This window comes from Oryctolagus cuniculus, chromosome 2 (genome assembly GCF_964237555.1).
Source record: "Oryctolagus cuniculus chromosome 2, mOryCun1.1, whole genome shotgun sequence".
In the NCBI taxonomy this organism is placed as follows: Eukaryota; Metazoa; Chordata; class Mammalia; order Lagomorpha; family Leporidae; genus Oryctolagus; species Oryctolagus cuniculus.
The window spans coordinates 3867332-3880244 of record NC_091433.1 but is presented as its reverse complement, the minus strand read 5'-3'; the positions used below and the strand labels follow the sequence as shown (position 1 = coordinate 3880244).

The following is a 12913-nucleotide window of genomic DNA, read 5'->3' as shown; positions in this document are numbered from 1 at the left end:
CACGGGGTTCTGACTGGGCTCCACACCTCCTAACCCTGCCGTGTGGGCGACGGCTGCTTTCTGTGCATCCGTTTCCCAGGGGGAAAGTGGAGCACAGCAAGAGGCGGGCAGACTCGCCCTGCACACAGGGAGCACCCACGAGCGAAGCCCACGTCTGTGGAAGCAGTGGTCTCCTGTCCTCAGAAGCATGTCAGGAAAGGGCGGGGGCAGGGAGAAGTAACAGGCAGATGCTCTTTCCTCCCCAGAAACCGCACAAGCAGAAAGAACAAAATTGCATCTTTATTTAAAAGGCTCCTTTCAACTCTGAGGACACAGGAATCCAGTGTTGGCTGAGCGCTCAGTGGGACCGCACCCCCAGGGTCCTCGCGTAGGATGTGGTAGAAAGCACACAGGCAACATCACTTGGGAGCAGGCACACTATTTCCTCAACAGCCGCCTGCTTGCTCTCTGCCGTTCGGCATCAAATCCACTGAGTCTGCGCTGGCACAGACCGGGAGGGGCGAGGACCTGCTCCATGGTGGTCCGGCTCCCACGAGCAAGGTCTCTGCCGCCAGCATTTGCTTTCTGGTGTGAAATGCACTGAAGCCCCTTAGCGAACCACATCTTCCCCCTCCCCCCTCACTGCTCGGATTAACAGCGTAGAAGCCCCTCTCCCTCTCTCCCTTCTCTTTCCTTTGAGCCCAGATGCCCTTCAGGCCACCCCCCTCTATTTCTGGATGGCACCACCTCAATGCCGGATCCTCAGACGGGCGCTTGTTAAGGAGGCCAGCGACAGGTGCGCCTAACACCTCATCCAGCTAAGCAGCACATGGCTATGGGTCACCGGTGCACAGCAGGGCCCCCGGGGAGGTGAGGAGGACAAGAGCCATTGTCCACGTCCCTAAAGTTCATGGTCAAGTGCAGGTAGAATGGCCTGAGAGGCTGACCCACGCTGCTCCAGCAGGGGAGCGTACAGTTTGCAGCCCCAGGAAGAAGGCTGCTCCAGGGTGAAGGAGTATGGTGGACGCATAGCAGAGGGCTTTGTCTCCCAGACAGTGTGGGAGGATGACCTAGGTGCCCCGGGGCACAGGCCCCCCGAGGGCGTGGCGAGCCGCAGCCTCACAGGCCCACCTGAGTCCTGCTGCTCCCCTCACCTGCTGCTTGCAGCCCGGCATCTCCAGGAAGCACCGAGACCCCCTCACCTCCTCAAACCAGCATCCATGCAGAGTTGTTCTCTTTCAGAATACATTTCCGACTTGGTCATTGTATCTCCCTAAGACAGAGGTCCTGAGCCCCACTGTGCTCACGGCGTACCTTCAAACAGCGTAAAACTGTGCAGGATTGCAAAGGGCTTAGAGACCTGAAACATCAGGTCAGCAGCTGCTGCCACACAATCCCGCCACAGGGTGACTGTGTCTGTCTCACAGAGCCTTCGACAGCTCCGCAGTGCACCTGTGAGCCCTTCAGCACCATGGCGCTGTCCACTGCCCGGGCCTGCTGTCTCACAGGATTGCGTGGCAGTCGTCTGGTGGCCCCTTCCCGTGGGACCCACAGCAAATTAGACTCTGTTAACATCACTGTGCCTGTGAGTGCTCAGGGGTCCACCAGACGGATGCTGCCAGAACACTGCAGAGACCTGGTTTGGAGCAAGCAAAAATTTAAACTGCATTGTGCATAGCAAGTAAAGCCGTCTCCTGCGATGCCAACTTCCCATATGGGTGCAGGTTCTTGTGCCAACTGCTCCACGTCCAATCCAGTTCCTACTGATGGTCTGGGGAAAGCAGCCGAGGATGGCTCAAGTGCTTGGGCCGCTGCTACCCATGTGGGAGGCCTGGAAGAAGCTCCTGGCTCAGTCCTGGCCACTGTGGCCACCTGGAGAGTGAACCAGCAAATGGAGGATCTACCTCTCTCTCCCTCACTCTGTCTGCACCTTTGACTTTCAAATAAATAAATGAATATTTAAAAAAAAAAAAGCTGGCCACAACTCAGCGGTCCCTCTGCAGAGGGTTTTTCCAGTGCCCTACCACATTCACTGCACATGGACTGAGGACCACCGACTGCTGAGGGGTCTTGCTTTTCCCATCTCCTACCAGTGCCTCTTGCACATGGCCCTCCAATCCCTATCTCCGGCTCTTGCCTCTCACTGCCACTCGAATCAGCATTTCTAATTGCCCACGGGGATTTTCTGTTTGCTGTTTCATTCCCCCCATGCCTGTGACAGAGACCAGCCAGGAACCAGGAACTCAATCCAGGTCTCCCCCTGGGTGGTAGGGACTCAACCACTTGGGACAGCACCTGCTACCTCCTGGGCGTGCACCAGCAGGAAGCAAGAATCACGAGCGGAGCTGGGACCCAGCCCAGGCTCTCTGGCACGGATGTGGTGTCCGCTGCACCGTCACCCGCCCTGGACTCCGCGTCCTTCCGTGCCGCCCTCATCATCCCACCTCCCAGCTCAAGAGCTGCCAGCAGCTTCCGATAACCAGCAGAAGAAAACCAGAGGTGCTGGACCTGGACCCGCAGCACAGAGCCTAACTCTCACTGCACTGAAAAGGAACCTGCGGCCCAGGAAGAGGAAGTGCCTTGCCCAAGATCACACAGTCCACGCGCGTCTGCGGCAGACCTGGAAGCCTCGCGCTATTGCCAGCACTCGGGGTGCATCCTGCCTGACCCAAAGCCTGGGACGATCCCCCAGACCCACTCCCACCCCAGGGCTCCTCACTCCCCCTGGGCCACATGTGCTCCTCTGAGCAAGTCTTCTGCACGCGGTTCCACCTGCTGTGCCTGCTCTTCCCTTCTCCCCTCCCATCAAATCCTTCAACACCTGGCTCCGCCCCCTCCAAGCCCCAAGGAGCCACCTCCTGCTGCTTCTGCCCATGCCCAGCCCTCTCTTCTCTGCTCCACGGGCCGCCCTGCAGCCGCGTTAAGCTATTTTGTGTGCACGCACTCTGCCACCTGGCTGACAGCCTCATCAAGGTCAGAGTCTTCGAAGTAGATATTTTTAGGGGCACAGTCCCAGGAGCAAGAGCAGGTGTGTGGTTAACACTCGCTGCTGGGCTGGGCTGCCACTGTGACTTCCCACTTCCTCAAATAGAGGAGCCTGGGCTCGCAGAAAAGAACTAAGACACAGAAGTCACCCGCTGGGTGCCAGGTGCACCCCTCTCTAGTGTACTGGGTGTGGTCCATGTAGTTCATTCCCTGCCCAAGTTCATTGCAAGAAACCAGTCTGCAGGGCAAAGGCGGCACAGCCACGCCACGGCAGACACCACAGGCCAGTGTCTCTTTCATGTCCACTCAGAGACACTTCACGAATCTTAAACGAAATGTTTCTCCGTTAGCACAAGGTCCTCCTCTCCTCCCTCGCATCCTGAACTTGGCATGACCAAGGTGTCTGCTTCTCCTCCCCGGAGGGCAGACTCAGGGCGGCCCCTCCAGCGGTCCTAGTCAGGGGCGTGTTTGTTCTTGTCTTCTGAGACCGCCGTTCCAACATCCGCTCTCACCCTGCGCACGGAAAGGTGTCTGCGGGCTTCTTACATGTTCTGTGCAGAAAGGCAGGGACTGACTGGGCGGCCGTGGTGGAATCTCACCTCCGGGAAGCAGCACACAGGCCTCACGCTTTTTTGCATATTTGCACTTGACACTCACTGTCATGGCTACGTGACCTTTCTTCTCCGCCAGACGGAACACACACACACACACAACACAGATCCTCTGAGCAGCAAACCCAGCCCATCTCTCCCTCCTTGAACATGGATCCTTCTGCAAGCTCTTGAATCTCAGCTTAAAAAAAAAATAAAAATAAAAAAAGAGAGCTATTCGGGCTGCCTCCCTCCCCGCCCTGTTCTGAAAACCAAGTCAGAGATCCTGGAAATGGTGGTGAAGGCTTGGGCAAAGCAAAAGCACACACGTGACCATGAGATCTTGCTTTTAATCACCATGAAGCCTTGCGACCACGGCAGGGGACACTCTGGACACCCCGCCCCCACTCCCCGTGGAGCAGGCTCCCCCTCGGGGGGGCTCGGGGACAGAGCCCCAGCCCCAGCAGGCCCTGCAGCCATGTGCCTTTGTTTGCTCGGAGCCACGCCCAGGGTGTTCTACTCTAGACCACACCGTGGGCCCTGGGAAACCGCTCTGGCTACTGCGGCTGCGTTAATCCCGGCTGGGCCATTCATTAAGGGAAAAGCCACCCAGGAGAGGGAGCTGTATAAATATTTTAAACACTCCTCAGGAGCAGAACTACGAGGCAGGCGGGGCTCTGACCTCCGAGAGCGGCTTGTGGGGGGGAGAGGGGACAGACTCCATGGCCACCGTCAGCCACTATAATCGTCACCTCACAGCCCATCTCTCCGCCTCCATCCACGCTGTGCCCCTGCCTGGCACACCCCTCCCTCCCCCAGCCCTAGCACTTCTGAAGTCCCTAGTGACACTGGGGTCTTTGTCCCCCAGGGTTCAGATGGCAGAGCTGAGCCTGGGAGGGGCACACAGTGACCGAGCATCCAGCGGGTGGGCACCTGGGGCTGCGCCTTCTGCCGCTCCTCCCCCACCCCTTCCGGAGCTCCTTCCCGGGCCCCAGGTCCCTCCAGAGGCCACACTCACACCACGGCTTCCATCTGGGGCCCCCTGATGCCGACTTCTCTCAGCTTCTCCAATGGCCACCTCCTTTGCCTCTCGGCCCCCACACGCCCCAGGAAGGCACCTGCTCTTCTCTCTGCCCCCTACACCGGGGGGGACCAGGCTGAGGGTCCCTGCTGGGGCCTCCTCCAGTCCTGTACTCGCCCTCATGACACCCAGACACCTGTCACCTTTGTCACCTTCCTCACCATCTCCTGCTGAACTCAGTCTGCTTAGCTTGGGGGGAGGGGCAGGGAGGCATCTCCCTCCCAGTTTCCCTGGCACCCAGTCTTACTGACAGAGCAAACGTCTGCTACGGAACAGGTGCACACACAATGCCACCCTCCACAGAGCGGCATGCGGAAGAGCTGCTCCTGCCCCGGGTGTGCGGGAACCTGTGCCCCACAGCGCCCGCCCCGCGCTTGTCCTCTGTGGTCTGTGCCATGAGTCCTTCCGGCTGGGGCAGGCTGTGTGCCACCCCACACACACACACAGAGGCCTGGTCAGGGCTGAGGGCCAGCACGCTTCCGGCCACTCATTCAGAAGCTGCCGAAACCCCTTCTGAAGCCACACCCCCTGCCCCGCCCACCCACTTTGGCTATCTGAGCACAGAGGTCCGTCCAGAGGGGCATGCGAGCAGGGCACACACACACCCTTCCCTGACCCAGCTGGCAGTTCATCGCCACCCCAGAGGGTCACAGCCGGAGGCGGGGTCCCCCCGGGGCTGAGCAGATGGGGCGGCACTCCCATACACCCCAGGACACCTGGGTGAGGAGAGCAGCCTGTTAAACGTTCATTCTGGAAACTGCAGCCTGCAGGGCCAGAGGCCAGTGATGGGTCCTCTCCTGACCCACGGGTCTCCTCCACGGGTCCCGGGGAGGCAGGGACCTGTTCACACAACAGCCCGCCTGCTTTCTTCCCATCATCCACCTGGGCTGAACACATTGTTCCCACTGATTCTCTGCCAACAACACATGTGTGCGAACGGCCATTCAGTCCTCCGTGTCTCAGAGGGCAGAGCCCACGGATGGAAGGGAGGTGAGCTCTACTGTGAGCAGTCACACCTCTGTGCGGGCCAAGGACTGTTGGCCAGACTCCTGACTCAGTCCAGAGTCAGGGGACACGGGGCCATGCAGGGGCAGGGGGATCCAGGTTACCCACCCACCTCCCTCTCAGGGGGCTGCACCCCCAGCCCATGTGCTGGCCTCTGGGAATTTAGCGTGGACAAAGCCTCCTTCCAAGGGCTGCTGCAGGAGTCAGAAAGCATTGCACACATCCGGCAGGTGCGAGGAAAACGTCCCTCACGCTCCCCAAGCCCAGGCTGACCCCTTGCAGGTGCTTCTGGCCTCTGCACCTGCAGCCCTCAAACCCCAGGAGTCACCTGCAGGTTTCCACCCTGCCCCAGAGCAGCCTCGCGGGCACCTGGCTGCGCCTGCAGCCCCACCCAAGGCTCACAGCTTGTGGCCCGCAGCGCTGGGCAGCCCTGTGCTCCAATCGGATGCCAGGCAGGGCGGGGGCGCCGGCTGCGGCCCACAGAGCCCTGGGCGCCCCACCGAGACAAAGCATAAAGGCCAGGGCGCCTTTGTTTCCGGCCACACCCAGGGCCACAGCCCCGCGGCTCAGCCCCTCCGCGGTCATCCCCACCCTCCCGCGGCCCAGTCCCAGTGGCCTTAACCCTTCCGGGGCCGGGGCGGCCAGCGCGCGCCGCGGGGTTATTTTTAGCGGCGGTGAGGGGTGGGAGGCGCTCCCATCATGGCGCTGTCTCTGGGTCCCGACTTCGGTCCTCCCGTGCAGGGGCCGTGCGTCCACCTTCCCCCGTCCTCGGGAGGGGACGGCGCCCGGCGGCGAGGAGCAGCGAGGGCCTGGCGCAGGAGGCCCAGGTCCTCCTCCCCATCCCCGCGCGGGGGCCGGGATCCCCGGGCCCCTCCCTCTTTTGTTCGGCTCCGCATCCTCTCCGGCCGCACGGTCCTCCGGCGCATCCCGTGGGGGGAGGGGGCGGCAAGCCCGCGGGGAGAGGGGCCGGAGGCGCCGGCCCCGCCCCGCCGTGCGGGACTCCCCCCTCATTGTCCCCAGAGACTGGGGGAGGGGGCCGCCAGGCCGAGACCGGCCCCGCCCCACCCGCGGCGACGCGGCAAGCTTCGGGTGCCGCCCTTGCCGGCCCCCCACGGACCCGGGCCCGGGCAGCGACACCCCCACCCCCACCCACCCCACGGAGGACGGCGGCAGGGCCCGCTTACCGCTTACCGTAATATGCGGGATGCTCTTTTTGCCCTGGTAAGACATGGCCCCCTCTGGCGCCCTCGGCCCGGCCGGCACGTACGCGGCTGGTGCGCCCTGTCGGCCTCGTTCTCGGCCCCGCAGCCCGGACGGCCCGGAGGGACGCGGAGAGGCGCGCAGGCTCCTCGCGCGTGGCTGCCCGGCTGCTCGGCCCGCGCGCCGCCGCCGCCGCTCGGCTGCCTGCACCGCCCGGCTCGGCGAGGAGGGCGGGAGGAGGAGGGAGAGGCGAGGGCGGGAGGAGGGGGCTGCAGACAGACAGCTCCTCCCGGCGGCGCGGAGCCGAGCCCGATTCGCCCCTCTCGGCTCGAACCAGGAAGCGCTCGCCTTCCGATCCCCCCTCTCCGCCTCCGCCCCCGCCCCCGCCCTCCCGCGCGGTGCTCACGCCCTGGGCAGGGCCGGGGCCTCGCTCTTCCTGCGGTTGGAAGGGTCTGGTTTCCAGATTCCTTTTAACCGCAAGAGCCGGCCCTGGGGTGCGCAGGCGGAGCCCGCGGGCAGCGCCACAGGTGCGTGGCGCCCGCACCAGGGATCTCCGCCACACCTGCGCCGGGGAGGGGAGCGGGCCAAGAGCCAGGGACCCGCCCCGAGTGCTGGGCGCTCCTTCCCGGATCGCGCCCCACGCCCGCGCCCTGCGGCCCCGTCTGCCCACCCGCCGCGCGGCTCCCTGAATGGATCACGCGTTTTCCATTGCCAGTTCCAAGTCTTTATTCCCGCCGCACCCTCTCCCACCCTAGACAAAAGGACACCATGCTCCCACAATCATCTCTAGGGCCTTCCTCTCCAGAATGCCATCCACCACCCCAGCCTGGAGCCAGCCTTCCCCGAGGGAGCGCCCCTCCCAGGCAGAGGGCCTGCTTCTGGACAAGGCCCTAATTCACGGCCGGCCGGCCCACTGGCTGCAGCAGCTGTCAGCACACAGCCGCCTGGCGTGGAGGCCACCGGGTCACCCACGGGCTTCCTGCCAGACCTAGCATGCTTGCAGAGCGAGGCCGTCCCACAGCCCCGGAGCAGGCCAGGGTACTGGAGAGGGACAGGACGCTCCCACCCTCTGCCAGAATTCGCTGGCCACGGGCGAGGGCGGGCAGAGGTCAGGGCACAGTCTGATCCCAAGAAGAAATGGACGGGGGAGCCCCCGCAAGCCCCCACAGCGCTGGATGGGGCCTCCCAGCACCAAACAGGATTCTCTGCTCTTTGCTGCCTGCAAAACCCACACCCGTGGGTCCTTTTTTTTTTTTTTTTAATCCATCTTCTCTAATCTCGAGGGGCCACACAGAGGGAGGGCAGCCCCTCAGCTGCTGGACAGAGCTGGGGTCCCTGCCTTCACCAGCAAGGTGGCCTCCGAGGCGTGGCACTCCAAACAGGAGTGGGCTGAGAGCGCCCAGAGGAGAGGCTGCCGAGGACTCCAAGAGTCTAAGGCCATAACTTTCCCATTTTACTGATGACAAACTGAGGCTGGCAGAGGGGAACCGACGCACCCCAGCGCAAAGCAGCAGAGCAGCGTCTGGAAGCCAGGTTCCCTGTGTGCCGGCTCCGGGTCGGGCCTGAGCCCTCCGGCCGGGAGAAACGCCCTCCCTCCCACACCCTCCCGCCCCACCCGCCTCGCCCCCGGCTTCTGCGTTCCCTTTTGGGCCCTCAATCCAGGTTCCACGCAGCTGGGCGTTCCCTGCGGTCCGTCTGGAGATCTGCGCATGGAAGCTCCGGAGATGCGGACAGGACCACGTGTGCCTCAGGGGGAGGAGCCCCTGCCCGCGGTCGGCCAACCAGACCGCGGCTCCCAAGCCGACTTCACGGTTACAAAGCGCCTGCGCCGCAGAACCCCCTCCTCCCGCCCAGGAAAGGGGGCGCGGGGAGGGGGGAGCCTGGGCGCCGACTGCCAAGCGCAGGAGCGGCGAGGCCCGCCCCGGAACCCAAGCCCGCCGCACCTCGAGCCCCGCGGTCACCGGGGCCGCATAAAGTAACACGCTCCGTGCGGGGGAACCGCGGGCCCCTCCGCTCCACAGGCCGACCCTCGGGTGCCTCGGGGCCTCCGCGCGCCAGAGGCGCCGCCTTTTGTGTCTGGTCCGGTGGAGGAAGGGCAGAGGGGGCCGGAGCGGGAGAGGCGAGGCGACCGGTGTCTCCATGCGCTGTGCGGCGCGGCTGCGCGCGGACTCAGCAGAGCGAGGGCCAGGCCGGAGGCCACGGTGACATCGGCCGCCGCTCCAGCAGGGACGCGCCTCGGGACAGCTCCGGGCCGCGCACAAAGCGCTCGCCTCCTGAAACCAGCACGCCTGGACAGGACTGGGAGAAGACCGCACCCCTGTCTCGCCGTGGGGAAGCTGAGGCCTCCCCGGTGGCTGCTGCGCCGGTGCTGGTCCCGGCGGCCTCTCGGCTCGGGATCCCAAGCGAGGTCGGGCCAGCAGGGAAGGGGGCGGGCGGGGGAGGCGAGGGGGAACGAGGAAGAGGAGTCCCAGCCCCCGCACCCACACCCCCACTGCACACCCCACTCGCTCCCGCGAGTTCAGCACCACGGAGAGCTCCCGAGCCACGCAGGAGCTGCGAGCCGAGGCCCGAGGTGACTGCTGCAGCCCCACCGGGCGCCGGCCGGCGGCCTCCGGCTCCTCCAGGAAGCCCTCCCAGATTTCTGCCCAGGTCAAGCATTGCCTGCCTCTGGTGCGCTTAATGCCTCGCATGGCCACTGAGCGGGGAGCAGGGCTCATTAAAGCGATCATAAAACTCAACAGAGAACAATTCCTGAGCGCTCACTACCTCCGCACAGATTTAATTCTCACAACGTCTGTCACTCATACACCCCGCAACTTCCACAGGGTGGGGTCTGGCTGGGGAGCCAAGCACCCTGCGTGCCTCTCGCAGCAGCACTCGGGGACTGGGTTCTGGGGAGCACGCGGCTGCCCACTCTCGGGCCGGCCCTGGCTCTCGCCCGTTCACTCCTCTACTCCCGGCATCAAAGGGGAGGCCCTGCGGGACCCCAGGCCTGGAGCGAGTGCCCTCCTCCCTGCCGCTCCCACCGGGAAGCGCCCTCCGAGTCCGGAGTCGGGAGGCCTGAGACCCAGGTTCCGCGACCCCAGCTCCCCGTCCAGCCTGCTCTGGGCAGTGGGCAGTGGCTGTGCCCGAGGAGCCCTCTGGGGCGGCGGCGCTCGCGGGAGGGGTGTCCAGCGATCTAAGTCAGTACCCAAGTCCTTCCCAGATGGGTGGAGGGCGCCCGCGAGAGGCTCCTCGTGGCCGGAAGCTGTGTGACCGCGGCTGAACCCCGCCGGGTGCGGGTCCGCCGCAGGCGCTCTGTAATTAGTGACCGAGGGATCGGGAACCGGCGCCCGGGGTGGGACTATTCCAGAGGTCCCCTCGCCTCTTGGGGGTCCGTGCGGCATCTCTGGCCAACTTACTTCCCCTCCCGGAACCCGGCTCTGCAGGCGCGGAGCCGCCACCGCACCTCGGCGGTCCCTTCGGGTCTTCCGGACTCTGCCGGCCAACCCTGACCCGGCCGAACCGCACACCCACTCCGGACCTCCCAGGACGAGGTGGGGGAGGGGTCGTGCTGTAGCTCTCCCAAGCCCGGTGGCCATAGCCTTGGTACTCGGGCAGGGGCACCGTCCTCCGGGCGCCTGCACCCTGGGATCCCGAGGGCCCCGCCCCCCACCGCGGTCCACGCGCGCCCCGAGGGTACCTGGCCATTGTCCCGGCCGAGTGGCAGGTCGCGGGGCGCGGGGCAGCGGAGGTGCAGCGCAGGCGGTCGCTCGTCGCGCTCGCCGGGGGAGCTGACTGCCGAGCCCGAGGGCTCGCTCACGTCGCTGGCGGTGTCCTCGCTGCCGCCGGGCCCCGGCAGGCCGACCGCGTCGGGCCGGCCCGCACTGCGCGGCGTGCGCGCCGAGCCGCGGCGGCCCACGCTGTACGCGTCGAAGTCGATGGTCTTGTTCTCGTAGGCGCCCTCCACCGCGGCAAACATGCCGCCGTACTTCTGGCGCGGGGTCTGCGCCGCGCTGCCCGGCCGCGCCAGGTACACGGGCAGGTCGTCCTCCGTGTTCCACGCGCGCCGCCGCTCCGCCATGCCCGCCCGCGCCCGCCCGCCCGCGGCCCTGGCCGCCGCCGTGCGCCGCGCTCCGCGCCTCGGTGCGGGCCCGCGGCGGCCCAGGCGCGACTGCGGCCGGGAACGGGAGGCGCGGGGCGGGGCGCGCGGCGGGGCGGGGCCCGGGGCGGGCCCGGGGCGGGGCCTCCGGGCGGCTGCGGGCGAGCGCGGCGGCCGGCTACAAAGGACCGGGAGGCGGGAACGGCGGCTGGGGCGGGGATGCTGACGTTCCGGAGCCGCAGCGCGGAGGGCGGGCGGCCGCACCGCAGTGCCCCGGACGCACCCTCACTCCCCGCCCCCAGACGGGGCGCAGGGCGCGAGGGAGCGAGGGGTGGGCGCCGGCGGCCGCATGTACACACACACACACACACACAGGTTCGTGCCCGCACACCGGGCAATTAGAGCAAACGCGTGCTAGGTGCACCAGCATGCTGGCACACACCAGTCAATCACACACGCACTGCCGACACACGCGGGCTCCTTCACTCACGCACACCATAGACAATTTTGCACACACACACACATGCTGGTACACATTCTGTGCACCACACACAGAAATTCTCATTTGTCACAAAATTGATTGCGCAATCGGAGGTGCACATTGGACGGGGCACTCACCAGCATCTCATTGAGTTCCTGCTGGTGCCTGGCGCTGGCACAGGCACTACCTCCAGGGCTATGGGCAAAGTAGAGCAGGCCCCTGCCTGGGGGGCTGCCCTTCTGGGGAGAGACGGAGACCCCCCGGCAGTGCTGAGGCCAGACTGACCACATCTCTGGTCAAGAGGGACGTGCAGGGACACGCTTCACAGACACACAAGACACACATGAACAGAGGCCCGGACACGGACAGCAGGCACACTCCAGGGACAAAGAGCTAGCCCCAGAGGCAAAGTCCCAGGCGACTCCACCCAAGTGTGCTCTGGGCAGGAAGCTCGCACACAAACCCGGCCAGAAATGAGGGAAGCGGAGCTGAAGCAGAAGCACTGTGGGGAAGGGCGCACAAAGAGCCCTGGCAGGCTCCCAAGCATCCCATCCAGGGGCCTCCCCCATCCCCCATGCCTGCAGCTTGCAGCTTAGGGCCCTGGACTGGGGCCAGCAGTGGGCTCGGTGGGCTCCCTGGGTTGCCTTGCTGCAGCTCCCTCCCTCCTCCTGCTCCGAGGCCAGCCACCGGCCCTCTGTCCTCCATGAATTCCAGGCAAAGTGTCCAGGAGTCCCCCAGGACCCGAAGTCCCAGCTGTGCTCTGTGTTTGAAGGAACAGGCCAGCTGCCTACCCCTCTGCGCAGAGTCCAGACGCCCAGGGAGGCCGCGCGGGGGTCGTGGGGTCCCTACGGGGAAGCATCCCTTCCCCTCCCTGAGCTGGGAGCTGTCCTATCAGCACCTGGCCCTGCAGGGGCGCGGCGTGGCCTGGGAGAGCCCCAGACAGTCAGGGGAGGCCCCTTCCCGCTCCTGTGCTGTTGGATCTCATAAACTGAGGGCTCTGGGGACCTTGGATCTGCAGCACCTCCCTGTATGCACTCTAAATCAGGAGAAGCTGGTAGGGGCCCTTACCCCCCACTGGGCAGAGGAGGAAGGAGGTGGGGCAAGTGCAGTGTGCGGTGCTCAGGCTCATCCACCCAGTGGGCAGGTGGCCAGGCCTCGTGCTGTGACACAGGTGAGAACAGAAGGCGTCACGCCCCCAACCCCGTGTCCTCCCACCCCGCCCGCACCCCGGCCCTTTACGTCCTGTGCAGAGTCCTGGCCCAGATGCTCCTCTTGAGGTCCGGGGACTCCAGGCTGCACCATGAGTGTCTTCAGCGTCTCAAAGGAAACCTGTCTGTCCCAGCACAAGCCAGGCAGGGCACCTTCCTGGTGAAGACCTCACAGAAACGTCTTCTAAGGCCCCAAAACACTCACAGTGACAAAACCCAGAGAAACAGCAGGGAATCCAAGGGCCTGAGTTGCACAGAACTTCTGAGGCCGATCCTCCCACTTCCCGCGTGAGTTTACTCTCG

General features: G+C 65.2%; 1 protein-coding gene across 2 annotated transcripts in view; it reads right to left on the bottom strand.

Annotated features, from left to right (window-relative positions):
• The window catches only part of CRMP1 (collapsin response mediator protein 1), a 57996-nt gene extending 47015 nt beyond the window's left edge, over positions 1–10981 (bottom strand). The window contains exon 1 of one of the 2 annotated variants that reach the window (XM_070069563.1): positions 10523–10981. In XM_070069563.1, coding sequence (XP_069925664.1) covers positions 10523–10903 — 381 coding nt within the window. In that variant the 5' untranslated portion in view covers positions 10904–10981. Of the gene's footprint in view, positions 1–6831; positions 7095–10522 lie in introns of those variants that run through there. The other variant, XM_070069564.1, reaches the window with a different exon arrangement.
• Between the last annotated feature and the right edge of the window lie 1932 nt (positions 10982–12913).